At 43.8% G+C, this 18,379-nt stretch overlaps 1 protein-coding gene across 6 annotated transcripts in view; it reads left to right on the top strand.

Moving 5' to 3' along the window:
* CBFA2T3 (CBFA2/RUNX1 partner transcriptional co-repressor 3) overlaps positions 1 to 18,379 on the top strand; it is a 178,020-nt gene that overhangs the window by 149,118 nt on the left and 10,523 nt on the right. For 5 of the 6 annotated variants that reach the window (XM_033940939.1, XM_033940940.1, XM_033940938.1 and 2 more), the window contains 2 exons: positions 2,266 to 2,467; positions 4,119 to 4,187. In XM_033940939.1, the coding sequence (XP_033796830.1) occupies positions 2,266 to 2,467; positions 4,119 to 4,187 (271 nt within the window). Of the gene's footprint in view, positions 1 to 2,265; positions 2,468 to 4,118; positions 4,188 to 7,108; positions 7,202 to 18,379 lie in introns of all 6 variants that reach the window. The other variant, XM_033940942.1, reaches the window with a different exon arrangement.

The raw sequence follows: 18,379 nt of genomic DNA on the forward strand, positions 1-18,379 counted from the left end.
TCTTAGGGTTTCCAGATTTTGCTTTAGTAAAATCCAGACCCCCCTAGACACACCCCCAGGCCTGCCCAGTTCTACCCATCCCCGCCCTGGACATCTGGTAATCCTAGCCATGGGGGATGTGACTCTGCCCACAATGCAGATATCTCTGCCCCCTCCCTCCCCCCAACACAGTGAAAGAGTTTGCTCCATACTGGGGGGATCTTCCAAATACAGTCATTGCAGTTCTCGGTTTAACATTTTAACCCCTCCTCATTCTACCCCCAGTCATGCCCTGTTCTGCCCCCATCTTAGCCCTGCCCCATTCTGCCCTCAGTTATGCCTCTGGGCCACATCTGGAGTCCCTCAAGCATGCGCAGATGCGATATAACGATGACGCACATGATCACGTCACAGAAGGTGGGGAATCTGTTCAGGACTTTCAGTCGCAGATTCAGTTTGAGCAGCAACTGAAGAGCCTGGGTTTGGTCGACCTCAATCCTCCACCTTTATGGATTTGGAGATGGCAGCGCTCGCCACCGAGGCTGAGTCCAGGGAAACCCAGACATATCCTCTTCTTAGAGGACTGTGCAGGTGCCTCAGCATTGAGGTCGACCAAGGCCAGGATCTTCAGTTGCTGCTCAAACTGAATCTGCGACTGAAAGTCTCCCTCCTGAGCAGACTCCCCACCTTGCCAGTGGCTCCCCTCTCTCTCCACGTCCCCTTCTCCATGATCACTTCCCTCACCAGGCCTGGTGGTCTAGTGGGAGGTCCTGGCATCCATTTTGCGATTGGAACCAGCAAGCAGCTTTCATTTCAGCTCTTGAAGATGCCACTAGGCCACCTGATCTTCCTAAGGTAGGCCTAGGGAGAACCTACACTGGGATTAGGATTACCAGACGTCAAGATTTCCCTGGAAATGTCCTCCTTTTCAAGGACATGTCCGGGGGTCCAAACGGTTTTTCAAAACCCAGGAGTTTGTCCGGGCTTTGAAAAGCTTTCCGTCAAAATCGCATCAGGAAGGGGCATCCGCACATGTGCAGACGCAATGCGGTGATGCCATCTTGGGGGGAGGAGGGAGGAACAGGGTGTGACACAGGCGGAACGGGGCAGAACTGGACAGGCCTGGAGGCGTGGCCATGGGTTCCCAGGTGGGATGAGTGTGGGAGTGATCACAGGGGGGGCCTGGGGATGTGGCCATGGGTTCCCAGGTGGGATGAGTTTGGGAGTGATCACAGGGAGGGGCCTGTGGGTGTGGCCATGGGTTCCCAGGTGGGATGAGTGTGGGAGTGATCACAGGGAGGGGCCTGGGGGCATGGCCATGGGTTCCCAGGTGGGATGAGTTTGGGAGTGATCACAGGGAGGGGCCTGGGGGCGGAGCCATGGGTTCCCAGGTGGGATTAGTGTGGGAGTGATCACAGGGAGGGGCCTGTGGGCGTGGCCATGGGTTCCCAGGTGGGATGAGTTTGGGAGTGATCACAGGGAGGGCCTGGGGGCATGGCCATGGGTTCCCAGGTGGGATGAGTTTGGGAGTGATCACAGGGAGGGGCCTGTGGGCGTGGCCATGGGTTCCCAGGTGGGATGAGTGTGGGAGTGATCACAGGGAGGGGCCTGGGGGCGTGGCCATGGGTTCCCATGTGGGATTAGTGTGGGAGTGATCACAGGGAAGGGCCTGGGGGCATGGCCATGGGTTCCCAGGTGGGATGAGTTTGGGAGTGATCACAGGGAGGGGCCTGTGGGTGTGGCCATGGGTTCCCAGGTGGGATGAGTGTGGGAGTGATCACAGGGAGGGGCCTGGGGGCATGGCCATGGGTTCCCAGGTGGGATGAGTTTGGGAGTGATCACAGGGAGGGGCCTGGGGGCGGAGCCATGGGTTCCCAGGTGGGATTAGTGTGGGAGTGATCACAGGGAGGGGCCTGTGGGCGTGGCCATGGGTTCCCAGGTGGGATGAGTTTGGGAGTGATCACTGGGAAGGCATTTTCAGCTGAATCCCAAACTTGGATTTCAGTCCAGTCTTAGTGCTAAATCTGAAACAAAATTCAGCCTGCTTCTATTGGAGTATTTCCAGGACTTTGCCAGCTCCAAAATGACCCTCTAATATTGGGGCAAAGGAACTGGCTCTTTTATTCTTTTTGTCTTCTTTTCTTTGTTGTATTGATAGGTTGTTTTAATTGAATGTTATGGTGTTTGGAAATCAGCTGTTTATATGGATTTTGATTATTAGCGTAATCTTCTAATCCAAAAATGCAATTAAGAAATAAATAGATACTGTTTTCTGCCCTTCTGCAGCTCCTGAACTGTATCATGGATATGGTGGAGAAGACACGGCGTTCCCTCACGGTGCTGCGTCGGTGCCAGGAAACAGATCGAGAGGAGCTCAACCACTGGGTTCGGCGCTACAGCGATGCCGATGATATGAAGAAGAGCGTGACCACCCCACCACAGCAGAGAGCTCACAACAGCTCCAGCAACTGTGAGGCTCCCCAGATAGGTGAGTCCCGCGGGATTTAAGGTTGCTCGGCTCACGTAGCCCAGAACTGCATGACCATGTGGGACTCAGTACCATGAGTATCCTATAATAGGATAGGAATGAGTAGGGGAAACCCGGACATGGCCTCTTTTTAGAGGACTGTTTGAGGTCCCGGATGGACTTTCCAAAACCCGGCAGTTTGTCTTGGTTTTGGAAAGCTCTGACGAGCTCCAGCCACATCTGGAGGGCATCTGAGCATGCATGGATGACGACACACACATTCGCACATACTCCAGGCCCTCCAGACGTGGCCGGAGCTTGTTTGTGGGGGTGGGGCTAGAGGCTGAATTGGGAGGGGCTGGGGCAGAACGGAGCAGAGCCAAAGGCAGGACTGGGTGGGGACGGAGACGGAGGCGGAACAGGGCAAGGCCTTGTGTCCAGATTTTTGCGGCCTGATAAATGGTAACCCTAGGAATGAGGAATGTTGGTAGAGCTGTGGGGGGTAGGGGGGGGAGGAAGGAGGGGTAAGGCAGGGCAGGAGTGAGAAACATCAACATTGTAAGGTGGGGGAGGAAAGGGTAATGCAAGAGCTGTGGAGGGAGGAGAGGGGTAATGCCAGGCTTTGTTAGAGTTGTGGGGAGGGGAGGGGACAATCAAAGCAGTTTATGTATTATATACAGGTACTTATTTTGCACCTGGGGCAATAGAGGGTTACTTGGAGGGTGAAGTGACTTGCCCAGAGCCACAAGGTGCTGCAGTGGGGAATCAGACCTAGTTCCTCAGGTTCTTAGGCTGCTGCATTAACCATGAGGCTATACCTCCATTCAAATGCAGAATGGGGGGGTTCTGAAGCACAGGAGTGAGGAGAGTTGCCAGTGTTTTGCGGGCCAGGGAGGGAAGAAGGGAGGTGTACTGCGTTCTGTAGGTGAGTCGTACATTGTTAGTAATTATGCTCCTTGCATGCACTCTTTTATTTTTACCATCACTAAGGCCCCCTTTTATCAAGCCGTGTTAGGGTTTTTTTTTTAAATCACCGGCCGCTGCGGTAAAAGCTCCGACACTCTTAGAATTCTTACGAGCATTAGAGCTTTTACCAAAGTAGCCAGTGATAGAAAACCCTAATGCTGCTTGAAAAAAGGGGGCCTAAATCTCCCCCCTCTTAAAGCCTAAAAAAGTAATGTGAGGCGGTCTCCAAGAACACAGGCTGATGGCAGGTTTCTGGCTGCTCTTGCCTCCAAAATGAGAAGGGTCACAGCTCCCTCTAGTGGTCATCACAGTCTTCTCACCTGCTGCTTCTCTCTCTACTCTGCTTCTTGGAATGAGCAGCTGGAGACGAACACTTGGATGTTTCCTCTTTGAAGATTTGTTTAACAATTATTCAAGGGCAAACGTATCTATGCATGCTCCAGCTGTGAGTGGGTTCGGTAGGGGAAAGTCCACGTGTGTGTTGTGTGCTTAAAATCCTGCAACCCTAATTAGTTTCAAGTTTATTTAAAATTTCTTATACCGCCTAATCAGACTTCTAGGTGGTGAACAAAATCATAAAAACATACATTAAAATAAGCCAGGCTCACCTCCCTCAATACCCTGGTTCTGAGCAGTGAAAATGGAGCTCTTTGAAAACTGCAATTGTCGCCTCGGCATTTTACTATGTGGTTGTTTTTCATGGCAGAGTCTCATCGGGAGTTTATGCACCGACCTCAGTCTGGTTACATGCCAGAGGAAATCTGGAGGAAAGCTGGTAAGTATTAGAGGAACTGCACAATAAACACACGACTTTGGTTTTAGACGGAATAACTAGGACTCCTCTGAATGGCCAAGCACTATTGAACTCACTCTGAGCTATTGGCAATTGTAAGAGGCCAACCCTTAATTCTGTAATATTAGTGTTACCAGCCACTTTCTTTAATGATACGAAATAAAGAATAAACACTCACAATTGATAACTTCAAGGCAGTTCAACTTTCATAGAATCTTCTCATTCTACCAGCCCATCCTATTCAAGCTGGGAGTGTGTCCACATCTTGTGGAAATAACACTGTTCTTCAGACTTAGATAGAGAATCCAAGCTGTGTTAGATGATTAGAAATAAAAGGTAAAAACTCGGTGGGAGAACAATGTTAGACTCAAGTTCTAACAGCCATGTGGTCTGACAAAATATAGCAACTGTTCTCTCTCAGGCTGAACAAGAAGGGGGGGACGAGCTTAAGCTCTGTGGTTGCAGCCTAGCTCTCTGGGAGAACAAAAACCCTCTGGGGATTTAAGTCCACAGAGCACACCTTAACTATACATCTTACCTATACACTTAAACTTGTTCTTATATAAGAAACTGAGTAAATGCTCACATACAGTGGGGACAGAATAAACAATCAGGGTTTAGAAGGGTAAAGAGATGGGACTTGATATACCACTTTTTCTGGGTGTCAGGTCAAAAGCGCACTGGGACAAAGGCGCGCCCAGACAATTGAGCACAGCGCGGAGGCGCGTGCCGCTCTAAATTACTGTTTTTAGGGATCTGACGGGGAGGTGTGGGGGGGAACCCCCCCACTTTACTTAATAGACATCGCGCCGCGTTGTGGGGGGCATTGTGGGGGGTTGTAACCCCTCACATTTTACTGAAAACTTCACTTTTTCCCTGTATTTATGGAAAAAGTTAAGTTTACAGTAAAATGTCGAGGGTTACAACCCCACAAACCCCCCATAACGCTAGCACGATGTCTATTAAGTAAAGTGGGGGGGTTCCCCAACAAAAACCCCCGTCGGAGCCCCTAAAAACTGTAATTTTCTTTGGCGCACGCCTCCGTCTTGCGCTCAGTTGTCAGCGCGCGCCTTTGTCTTTCGCGCCGTTGTCTATGAACCCTTTTTCTGTGTGGTTTACAATCAAAGGGGTTTACATATTTTAGACAGGTACTTATTTTGTAGCAGAGCAATGAAGGGTTAAGTGGCTTGTCCCGAGTCACAAGGAGCCGCAGTGGGAATCGAACTCACAACCTCAGGGTGCTGAGACAGCTGCTCTAACTAGTGTTACCATAGGACTGCAGAAAAAGGAGGATGGATTGAGACATCTGGGTTTTACTTCCGTGGATGTCTCAATCTGTTTTCCTTTTTCTGGAGCCATATGGTAACCCTTGTTCTAACCACAAGGTCATTCCTCCACTTCAGCTCAGAAACAGTTTGAAATACATGAAGCAAAAAGAGAAGGTGAGGAATGGCCTAGTGACAGAGATGCTGCCTCAGCACCCTGAGGTTGTGGGATCAAATTCCAACACTTTGAAGGTGTAAGCGCAAAAAGGTAGTATACATGTCCTATTCCCTGTTTCCCTTCCCTATAGACTCAACTATAAGTCAATGTCATGGATAAAGCGAGAAACAATATCCAAAAATCCTACCCATCACAAAGAATCAAAAATATAGAACAAATGGGCAAGCACAGGATTAAACTAAATAAAGTAAAAATGTATTAAAGCAACAAAATTGCAAAATTAGGCATGGAAAACATTCACCACAATTAAGAACATAAGAATTGCCCCTGTCGGGTCAGACCGGAGGTCCATCGTGCCTTGCCGTCCGCTCACGCGTCGGCCCCTCAGGTCCAGGACCTGATAGTGCTCATACCCTACAACTGTCATACGCTTTTCGCTTATTCAACCCTTCGATGCAAGTTTCTCATCTTTATCTATAGATATCTCAGTGTGTAAATATATAGATCAAAAAATAAATCAATGATAAATAAGACTAGGAAGCGTGCATATCATTAAGCTGGATAAAGTCATATCATAAGACCTCTTATAACCCGGATGTTATTTCAGGTCTCCATCCTGAAGAGAAAGCTGTAATCCTAAAAACTCAAAAAGAATACTTAATAAACACATGTGAATGATTAGCAACACTTATCTTAATAGGTGATGAACACCTCCAGCGTGCATAAATGATTACGATTGTAGGTGGAGGTTTCTATGAGCGTCGGAGCAGCGCCAGAGCATTTATTGCCCCAGGTGGTCCCAGGACTTCAAAAAAGATTTCAAAAGACGCCCTAGGGTCTGCGTCAAGGGCATCAATCACAGACTATGTCTTGAGTCTGATGGACAACAACCTACGAGGGATGTTCAAAAAGTTTCTGCACTTTTCTTTTTTTGTAAACATTATTTATTAAATATCTCAAAAGCAAATTGCATCACTTTTCCCCATCATCACCCTGTTTTGCCTGACTGACTAGTCACATGACATTCTAAGACACGCCCTCTTCCCACTTCTCCTGCCCCAACCATTTCCCACAAAAATATGAAAGTGCGGAAACTTTTGAAGAACCCTCGTATATACATCCAGCTTTCACATTTCACCACTTTATATAATAGCAGAACCTTTTCAAGCAGGAGGAGTGTGTGGCGCAGTGGTTGGATCTACAGCTTCAGCACCCTAGGGTTGTGGGTTCAAACCCCGCACTGCTCCTTGTGACCCTGGGCAAGTCACTTAATCCTCCATAGCTCCAGGTACGTTAGATAGATTGTGAGCCCACCGGGACAGATAGGGAAAATGCTTGAGTACCTGATTGTAAAAACCGCTTAGATAACCTTGATAGGCGGTATATAAAATCCTAATAAATTAGAGATTTTGGCATGAAACAGGTCCCACATCAGTTGATGTATATATGTTTTCTTTCAGACTTAAAACTAAAACCAAAAAAGACGATCCAACACAATCTGCAGTGAGAAAGAGACAGCGCAAACCAAGAACAAAAAGAAACTGCAAACTGCGGTTAACGTTACCACCTTTTTATAATAATAATAATAATAATAACTTTATTTTTCTATACCGCCATAGTCAGGTGACTTCTAGGCGGTTCACACTGTAAGAAGGCTGGACATTCAGCGAATAACAAGGTCACAATACAATACAATAAGTCAACATACAATACAAGACAAAACAATACAATACAATACAATACAATGAGTGTATACCACACAGTACAATATAATACAACGAGTCTAAATATAATACAATACAATAAGTCTAAAGACAACACCACACATAAGTCTAATACAGTATCGTACAATGAGTCTAAATATAATACAATAGTGAAGAGGGGAAAGTGACAGATTGGGGTTCAATGGGTAATGAGTAACTGAGTATTTCTTTAGAACTTCCATTTGAATTGGAGTACTATGGATAGCGAATATCTGAGTACATGAGGGGCATCTTGAGAAAGAAAGAAAGGCGTTTAAAGGGAGGGGAGTCCTAGTGCGGGAGGGGACGATTTTAGTCCGTGAATTTTTCGAATAGGGCGGTTTTGATCGATTTGCGGAATGCACTGTAAGACAGGTTGGGTTCGTTTATGTAGTTTTTCAGCCAAACTTGCTGTCTGTTCGCTTGGAACTTAAAGGTTCTATCCAGGAATGATTTGTATCTGCAGCCCGTAATCTTTGGGTATGCAAATATGTTTTTGTTTCTGGTCGCTCGTGTGGGGTTGTGTAGGATGAAGTGAGTTTGTAGGTATGAAGGTGCTGAAAAGGATTCAGGTCCCAATTCCTGCCCCATACTTTCTCTGTCTCTGTCATTTGTAAGTCAGGTACCTGGGGACACATCTTAAAGACCAGAAACCATCTTTCAAATATGTCCGTCTTTTATTATGAGTTTCACATATTTATACGAATCAGGTTTGCCAGCATGTGATGGCATGTGACGTAAGGTCACATGAAACTTTAAACACATCAGCATTTTTCCTATCTAGAGATTGAAGTCCAAAAGGTAAGAAAAAGCCTTGACCAGCAGAGCTTCTTAACTAAATCTGTCTGTAAATACGGCTTAACAAAACAATTGAATTCACTTCACTACAACTCTGTTTAAACATTCATGTCAAAGAAAGAAAGACAAACATAGATGTCCTTATACCATCTTCAAAGAAGGGAAAGATAAACAGGGCCTACCTTTGCATCTTTAAACAACATATGCCTAAGGACACTTACTAAAGTTCTGATACGTGTCCGTTCAATTCCCCTCTTACGTCATGTAAATGACGTCACAAATACACAGCATGAGCTGGAAGGGAGTGATACTCTAGGTATGTCTCTCAAGGAGGGGTCTTTTTAGGAGCTGTAGTACGAATAACACAGTACATGAGCAGTCAAGACAAGAGTGCAAATAATAAGAGATTATGCATTCAACTAAAGTGCTGATCCCAAGAATTAGATAAATCAGAGTTACATTTGAACTCAGCAAAGAGGTCTGCTAATTTCTGAATGTCCATAGGAGGACCTATATTGTCAGAAAGAAAAGTACAACAGCATAAAATACTGAGGAGAATTTTTCAGAATTCTCAGCTAGAATCATATCTAGGGCCATATGATTTTGAGAACCATCTGAGAAGTGGAGCCTAATTGATCAGTAATACCTTGCAAGGCGTTCCTAGAATAGTTCACAAAGCGTTGCTGATTATAATAATTTTAACTAATCCGATCAACATTCTTATTAATAGTAATAAAGGGAATAAGGAACTCAAACCCAGCCTTAACCTGAGCTCGGGCCTTAAATTCATCTGGGACCCCTCTTGGGACCCCTATAGCATCTATGTATACATGTGATCAGATTTATATCAAGACAAATAAAAGGAAAAACCATGTGAATAGGAAGGATGCCTTTCAGAAAGAATATGCAGAAGCATAGTAACCTTAACTAAAGTGCACTGGCCTATCCACTGGCTGGGTAGCTTAACAGGGAGCCAAAAGTCTCCATAAAGCCAGTAAATATCAAATCTAATGCAGCAACAATGGGGCATACCTATGAGCCAAGACAGAACAATAACCTGGGGGTAAATTACCTACAAAACTATCCTGTGTCAGATTAGAAACATGACATGTGTAATTGCCCTTATAGATGGTAACGGCAATATCAAGCTTTTGCTGTCCTGGCAACAAAGGGTATTTAGAACACTGCAGTACACAAAGGGGATAGGTAAAATTAGAGGAGATACTGGTAAATAACCCAAAAAGGCATGGTTGGATACCAGGAGGGAGGTCCAGAGGTACGGTTCCTAGATGGGGTCTAGCTTGAGCACATATGTAACAATTACTCTTATTATGTTGATCAGCAGTGAATTTCATCCATTCTAACCAAAGGTTACGTTCTGAAAACCCTACCTCAACAGCCACAATATCTTCAAAAGTGGGATTGGCAATAGCCATCATGTCAGTAAGTTTATTGAATGTAGGGGCCAGTGGGTTAGTATTTTTTGAGGCCCCCACAAGATGGCGGGAGAGGATGAGTGGAGGTAGATAGATCCCGTAAGAAAACTGATTAGTCGGATAGCTAGACCCACCCTTAAACCACATGTCCATAATGTACATACCTTCATCAGTAGGTCTAGGGTTGTCAATAGTAAGAGAAAGCTTAATAATTTGTGCAGGAACACTTTTCCTATAACAGTGTCCAACCTTATGAAGGGTCATACAAGTAAGCAGTGATTTACCATTTTGGTCCACTCTTTTTCAGGGTATTTTCTAGTTTATAAGCCCAGTCAGTATTAATATTCCACCCTACCACTCCCCAGAATGCACACTTAACCCCTCAACGTGAGTCAGTAACATATACATATATGTCCTTAGTTTTAGGAATCTCTGAGGACCAATGGCACAGCCTTGGGATATCAATTGATGAACAGTCCACAATGTCACAATACTCAAAGGAGAAGGTGGCAACTTGCACACTGCTGGAATTATACCAAAGGGTAGCATACTATCGGTCTTTTCTGGATTCCAATTGAAGGACAGCCTTTGCGAGGGAGTAGTCCAGCTTGACGTCGTGTTCGCAAAGAGGTGTCGGGGGTGCTGTTTACAGCAGGAGTGTCATTTACAGATGGGTATGGGCAGAAAGTGTCGTGGACCCAGAACACATCATCCCTGTAGACCCAGTTAGAAATGATCCATACAGGGAGAAAAACTAGCAGCAGCGGTGCCAGTAAGAGAATGATAAAGTTGGTAGAATGCTGCAATGAGATCATTATGTTGTTCTACTGGAGGAGGTGAAATCTGCGCAGGGAAGACTTGCTTCTGGGGTTTTAGGTTAACCCTCTTCAAGCGACTTGCGTGGATCCAAACAGGAAACTCCTCAGTGAGTGCAGCGGGCCTGGGCACAGCGATCACAGTAGTGGGAAGGCCAAAGGGGAAATCCGTCTGCTTCCGATCCTTGGAAAGCTTCTGGACAATCACCAGGCTGGAAAAAAAGGGTAGGAATCTGTGGAGAGAAAGGAGAAGTGCAAGACACGTTTCTTTGAACAAGCCCTAATATTTCAATTAGCTTTTAGACGTATTCCTCCTGTATCAAGGGAAAATCTACCCATGGGGCAGGGAAAGGTCATCCCGTGAGAATCTCAAAGGGAGAGCAGCCAGATGTCTGTGCATACAGAAAGAGATACTTGAAAAGAAATGCTTGAAAAGCATTCCAAATATCATTCAGCAGCTGTACTCCAATGTGATCCAAATAAGAGATAGAAAACAAGAGAAACCATGTTGCCTGTACTGAATGTGGCAACATGCACAATACCAATTCATTCACTTAGCATAGCCATGGCAAAAGAGAGACAATACTCACTTGCTTAAGGTTCTTAATTGAACAATCCAAAAGGATATGTTTTTATCGTGCTGCATATAACTATTATGCACTTCAGAGAGACCATACTGATGTACTGAATGTATTCAGAAATGTATATTGAATGGATCATATGTAGGGAACACCACGAAATAAACGCTGTATAAAGTAAAACTTTTTCTTATAACCCCTAACTAAACTATATTCAGAATATAAAAGCTAAAAGTAAAAGAACATTGCGCAGTTAGGCTAGTAAGAAGTGGAAAAAGAGCTCTAAAAATGGCCAATATTATGTATCCTGGGGTACCCACTAAACTAAGACAAGTAGACATGACACAGACAAAACATAAAGTTTTAAGCGTGGAGCTATTTCTTCATCTGTCAAGTGTGCAGGGCTGAATTTAACTCTGCAAATAAACACATTGATATAAAAAAACCAAAACAACAAATAATGTATATCATAACCATCTCATATATGAAAAAAGGCATAAAGCTAATGTCTCTTTGGAGCGTCTCTATCTCTGCAGTGATAAAGAGGACCCGTGGAAAACATTAGAAATATCTGTGCCAAAACGGATCTGGGATGGCTATGTATAAATCCGGAAAAACCCATTTTAAATTAGCAACATCCTAATTTCAGCTAAAACACTAGAAAGGAATTGTATTTTCCAATTTATTTTCAATTCACAACCGTGCCAGCTGTAATTATTGAGCTATATATATCTCTGTATCAAGGAGCAAAAGGTCAAGAATGAAAATATCACTAGCAAGAAGTTAAAATGTCGAGCGAGCACTACGATAACCAATACCATGATATTGGGCAATGAATAAGGGAGAGCTAGCAGCTGGTATCCAGGGTTTCCCCTCTTTGCACCAAAGTCCGTCTAAAAGGGCGGCTTTGGGCACCTGCCAAACGCCAGGCATCAAATTCAGAGGAAGCTGTGAAAAAAGAGAGGAAGAGAATCCTGTTCACCCGTGAGACCCGAAAGCCCATTTAAAAGAAGGGCTTGAACATCGTGAAGAGTGTGAAGGGTAATGGGGTGACCTAGGATCAGAGAAGTAACCATCTCTACCACAATAGCACAAGCAGCCAGGGCTTTCTTGAACAGGAGTGACTATAAAAAAAAGGCAACAGAGCGTAATTTACCGCCATGTTCTCCCTTCATGGTGTTACAATAGTCCCAAACAAAGAGATAAAACATGTGGGCATAAGCAGGAAAACCCAAACTTGAGCTAGAAACCAAAGCACATCTTAAATGTCCAACATTTCATAAGTCCATCTGATAAGAGCAGTCATTTCAGAAACCAGGGTCTGTCTCAAAATCTGGTCATAGAAGGAACAAGCAGAGATCCATTGGCGGCAGTGACCAATCATAGCAAGAAAAGTAAGCATGTCTTTCTTGGTAACTGGGAGGGGCAGACCCAGAATAGCAGCAATGCAGAAAGTGCAGATTTTCCTCTGACCATGAGACAGGACAAAACCCAGGTATTTCACTTCAGATGTACACCAGTGCAGTTTATTTCATGACACCTTGTGACCACACACAGACAACCATTATAAAAGGTACAAACTATCAATCGGATAGGTCTCCTGAATTATGGAACACAAAAAGTTGTACAAAATAAGAATAGGACCATGAGGGGCAGTGCATGACTTGTAGAATAGCCCGAAGGACATTCCACACTAGGTATACTGTTGCTTAAAGGTGAAGGCAACCTCACCAAAGGGACTAAAATAAAACATACTTTAGGATAATGACAGAAAAAAAATCATTGGCTGCCGGTGGAATGGTGGAAGAAACATAAGGGCAATGAGAATTACCAAAACATTAACAGCCCTAAATCTAGGACGAAACAGGGAATGCCATCAGCTTTGGCAACAAGAGCGATGGGCATATTATAAGAAGAGATGGTGGTTTTGATAATGCCGGAGAAAAGTCAAGAGACAAGCAGTGGAATCTCACCTTACTGCTTTATAAAACCAAGAATGAGTAATTTCAAAGAAGCACTATAGGGGGTCAGTGGAAGCCCAAACAGAGAAGTCTGGGGGAAGGGACAAAAACATTCATGCACAGACCCTGATAATGAAAGCAAAGAACAGATTAGCTTTGCTCTGCACAAGAAAGAAAACCTTTAAAACGGAATTTTTTCTTTTTCTTTTTTTCTTTTTTTTTAACTACAAGGGAAAGATCTTAGACTGATTCAAACAGCGCATTCAATTCATTCCACATAACAGCATGTCCTACCTCAGTAGTAAACATTGGTGACACAGAAAGATGGGAGCTGAAGGAAAAATGTCATACATACACACAGCCGTACAAGTCTCATTTGTCTAGGAGTAAGTGCCTTTATGACTCATTACAAAACCCATATAACAATGCAAAAATATTCGCTTATCTTACCTTATAAGCGAGGTACAGTAATAAGAGACAATAAAATCTTATACTCTATAAAAGTTTTTAACCTTACAAATGACAGAGTGGGCAGGGGGGTTCTATAAATAATTTCATTCTTTCCGAAAGAATGGCAGCTGCTTATATATTCATGAGGGGCGCTTACCGAAAGTACCCCGAGATTTTTCCCAAAAAAACTCCATAATAGAACCCAAAGCTTGAACTTAAAATAAAGGGGTTGGGTACAGGTCACCACTACCCAGTGAGTATTAAAGAACAGAAAAAATTCAGAAATACTCACAAAATACCGGTGATATCATCTGCCCATCCCGGACAAGCCCCCAACTGAAAAGGATTCAGGTCCCAATTCCTGCCCCATACTTTCTCTGTCTCTGTCATTTGTAAGTCAGGTACCTGGGGACACATCTTAAAGACCAGAAACCATCTTTCAAATATGTCCGTCTTTTATTATGAGTTTCACATATTTATACGAATCAGGTTTGCCAGCATGTGATGGCATGTGACGTAAGGTCACATGAAACTTTAAACACATCAGCATTTTTCCTATCTAGAGATTGAAGTCCAAAAGGTAAGAAAAAGCCTTGACCAGCAGAGCTTCTTAACTAAATCTGTCTGTAAATACGGCTTAACAAAACAATTGAATTCACTTCACTACAACTCTGTTTAAACATTCATGTCAAAGAAAGAAAGACAAACATAGATGTCCTTATACCATCTTCAAAGAAGGGAAAGATAAACAGGGCCTACCTTTGCATCTTTAAACAACATATGCCTAAGGACACTTACTAAAGTTCTGATACGTGTCCGTTCAGGTGCTAGTCCCCAGACTTGCTTGAAACAGGTGCAAGCAAATTTGAATAGTATTCGCGCTTCTATTGGAAGCCAGTGCAGCTTTTTATAGTAGGGGCTGATGTGGTCGTTTTTTCTTAGTCCGAAGATTAGTCGAACGGCGGTGTTTTGTATTAATCTCAGTTTTTTTATTGTTTTTTGTGGGATGCCCAAGTAGATGATGTTGCAGTAGTCAAGAATGGATAAGATCAATGCCTGTACCAGCAACCTGAATGATGTTGGGTCAAAGTATTTTTTTATGGTCCTTAGTTTCCATAGCGTGTAAAAACATTTTTTCACTAGTGAGTTTGTGTGGTCAGTCATAGTTAGGTGTGTGTCTAGGGTGATACCAAGTATTTTTATGTTATTAGAAATTGGGTATTCGTGATTGTTTATTTTTATCGATGTTCTCGTAATTTTGTCATTAGGACTAGCCAGAAAGACTTTTGTTTTTTCTGCGTTTAATTTTAGTTTGAAATTGGTGGTCCATTTATCGATTTCGGTCATTACGTTTGAGAGATTGTCTACAATTTCTTTTGTGATGTCATTTAAGGGGATTAGGATGGATATGTCGTCTGGGTAAATGTAGTGTATTAAGTTTAGTTTTTGTAGGAGGTGGCCTAAGGAGGCGATATAGATGTTGAAAAGTGTGGGCGATAGGGGGGAACCTTGAGGCACGCCTGATGGGTTTTTCCATGGTTTGGAATAATTTCCATTGCTGATTACTCGGTAGGATCTGTTTGATAGAAATTCTTGGAACCATTTCTTTGCCTTTCCAGAAATTCCCATTATTTCAAGGCACAGTAGCATGATTTCATGGTCTACCAGGTCGAACGCGCTGCTGAGGTCTAATTGTAGAATTAGTGCGCTTTTGCCTTTGCTAAAGAGATCATAAAGGTGGTTTAGTAGGGAGGCTAAGACAGTTTCTGTGTTGTATCCTTTTCTGAATCCTGATTGGTGTTCACTAAGGATGTTAAATTTGTCCAGGTAGTTTACTAGTTGAAGGTTGACCAATCCTTCTTGTAACTTTGTGAAAAGGGGAATGTTTGCTATGGGTCTGAAATTGGATGTCAGAGCAGAAGAGGTTTTCTGATCTTTGGGGATTGGAGTGATTAGTATGTGTCCCAGTTTTTTGTTTAGTGTTCCGCTTGTGAAGGCGGATGTTAGCCATTCGAATAGTTCCTTTTTAAATTCTAGAGGGGCAACTGTCATGATTTTAGGGGGACATGCATCAAGTAGACAGTTAGATTTGGTGTATTTGTTGAAGAGATTTAGGAATTGATGCCAATTTGGATATTCGAGGTGGTCCCATATCATGTCTACTCTGGTGTCTTGGTCGTGAGGTTCGAGGTATTGAAGAGCATTTGTTATGGTAGTGGGTAGAGTTGCTCTTAAGTTAGCGGTTTTATTTTGAAAGAAGTTGGCTAGGGTTTGTGCCGATGGAGTGGGTTCATTGTCCTTTTTCAGTATTTGTGTTGTATCGGTTATTGTTTTTACTAGTTTGAACAATTCCTTGCTGTTTATTTTTGAAGTACCAATTTTTTTTGCATAATGCTTAGTGCGTTTTTCTTTGATCAGATTTTTGTATGTTTTCATTTTTTGTTTCCAGTTTGTCTTGTCTAACTCATTGTTTGTTTTTTGCCAGATTCTCTCCAATTTTCTTAGTTCCTGTTTGGTGGTTAATAGTTCACAGTCAAACCATTCGTTTGGTGGTCTATTTTTCTTTTTGTATGTTTTATATGGTGCTATTTGGTCTAGGAGTTCTTTGCTGTAAGTTTCCCATCTTGTAGGGAAATCCTGATTATCATTAGTTATGGGATGTAATTCATAGTGGGTCCAGAATTCTGTTGGGTTAATAATACCCCGGCTGGTTATTGTGTTCGTATTGACGTTTTTGCGTTTTTGTTGTGTGTTCTGTTTTAGCCAGTGTAGATTGAACTTGCCAATGAAGTGGTCTGACCAGACGCATTTTTCCCAGGGTCCTGGGTAGTATTGTATTTTGGGATCTGTTGTTTCTTTGTGGGAGAAGGTGATTAAGTCTAGTTTGTGTCCTTTTTCGTGGGTTATTTCTGTGTCAGGGTTTGGAAAGTCTAGTGATGTTAGGAGGTTGGCGATTTCGGATATTTCCGGTTTTGTCTGTTGTTCTAGATGTGTGTTTATGTCTCCCAGAAGCAGGTTGTATGATCCTTTTAGGGTGGATAAGGTAAGGAATTCGGCGAATTCCTCTTTAGCGTTTGCCCATTTTTTGGGTGGGATATAGAATAAAGTTGTAATTAGAGATTCTTCTAACTGTGCGTTGGTAATTTTGCAGGTTAGTATTTCAAGGTTTTCAGATGGTTTTACAAACCAAGAGGCCCGACACGGTCCGTGTTGTGGTTAACACGCCTTCATCAAGGGACAAGGGATCAAATTAAACCGCAACTAAAAATAAACATAAGCCTGTGAGTTTGAAAGTAATCGCTGACCGGGGGATCTCGGTCCCTTGGTTCGTAAAAAGGTGATAACGTTAACCGCGATTAATCACGGATATAATAAACATAGCCGGCATGTTGTACCCTCGTCTGCAGTTTCGCTATCAGACTCAAGACATAGGGCTCCTTTTACTAAGGTGCGTTAGGGCTAAATTGCCAGCATTGAGCTGGCGTTATTCTAGAAGTGTACCGTGTGGTTTAGCGTGCGCGCTGAAAACCGCTAGCGCACCTTAGTAAAAGGAGCCCCTAATTTGTAATTGATGCCCCTGACACAGGCGCTAAGGCGCCGAAATATGTTGAGCATTTTTGGAAATCTTTTTGGAAGTCTGTTTATGTCTACCTGGGACCACCTGATGTTCTGTTTTATGAAAAGACCTTTTTGAACCTACATATTTTCTGCTTTTTGGTTTCACTGCACTGTACAATACACACAGACTGCACATTACACTGATACTGATAAACACTAGTGCTGCCCAATTTGAATCAATTCACCAATTTACTTCGGTGAATCGATTCATTGTCTGAAAAAAGCGGACTCACCAATTCAGCAACCCCCCCAACATACCTCTGGACTTCCTAATCAGCAGCGGCAGTGGCCAGTCAGCAGAGGCTACACCCTGAACGGGCTGCTCCTGGCCTGTCCCAGCTGGGCTTTCCCTCTGCTGCTTCACTGATGATGCAGCAGAGGGAAGCCCTGGCAGGGCAACCCACAATCAACCTGTTCTCAGTGCTGCGTCTTCAAGGTTGGCCACCGCCATACTGCTGCCCAGAGGTATGTCAGGTCTCACGGTGGGAGGGTCGGTGGGGTGCTGCTGTACAGTGGGATGGGGGGGGAGGAGAAGACAGCTGCTGCACATGGAGGGAGAAAGGAGAGAGGAAGAATTGTTGGGGTGAAGGAGAGGAAGGGAGAGATGAAACAAAAAGGTAGAAAGGGGTGAGAGGGAGAAATTATGCATTTGGTGGAGGGGAGGGTGACATGCCTGGAGAAGAAAGAGGGAGAAATGTTGGACAAAAGGTGGAGGGCAGGGAGAGATGGTGCATGGGGAGAGAGAAAGAAATGTTGCACATGATAATCTAATCTAATCTTCTATTTGTGCGTCGCTCATACCTATACAGGCTCAAGGCGACTGTAAAGAGAGGCAAGAGGGGAGAGAAATAGGAGGGAAAGAGGGGAGGTGGATAGGTAGGAGGGAGAGGAAGGGGAGAGTGGAGGAAGGAGAAAGGGAGAGAAGAGAGGGGAGGATAAAGGAGATTAAGTATCAAACAGATGGATTTTCAGTGTTCTTCGTTCTGGTCCTTTCTGTAAGGCCATTCCAAGTTTTGACTCCTAGAAAGGAAGATAAAGATGCTGCATGGAGGGGAATAGAGAGGTTTGGCCCAGGGCGCAAGGCAGGGAGAGAGAGAGAGAGAGAGAAAATGGTAGACAAATGTTGGATTTGGTAGTGAAAGGTGGACAAAAATAATTTGATTTTCTGTTTTGTGATTACAATATGTCAGATTTGAAATGTGTCTCCTGCCAGAGCTGGTAGTAGACAGCGAGCGTGAGCTGGGACCTAACAGAGAGAGGAAAAGTCTTTTTTTTTTTTTGTTTATTTATTCTGTTTATATCACAGCACACTGGCATGGGATTGGAGAGGGCA

Source organism: Geotrypetes seraphini, chromosome 4 (assembly GCF_902459505.1).
Source record: "Geotrypetes seraphini chromosome 4, aGeoSer1.1, whole genome shotgun sequence".
Lineage (NCBI taxonomy): Eukaryota > Metazoa > Chordata > Amphibia > Gymnophiona > Dermophiidae > Geotrypetes > Geotrypetes seraphini.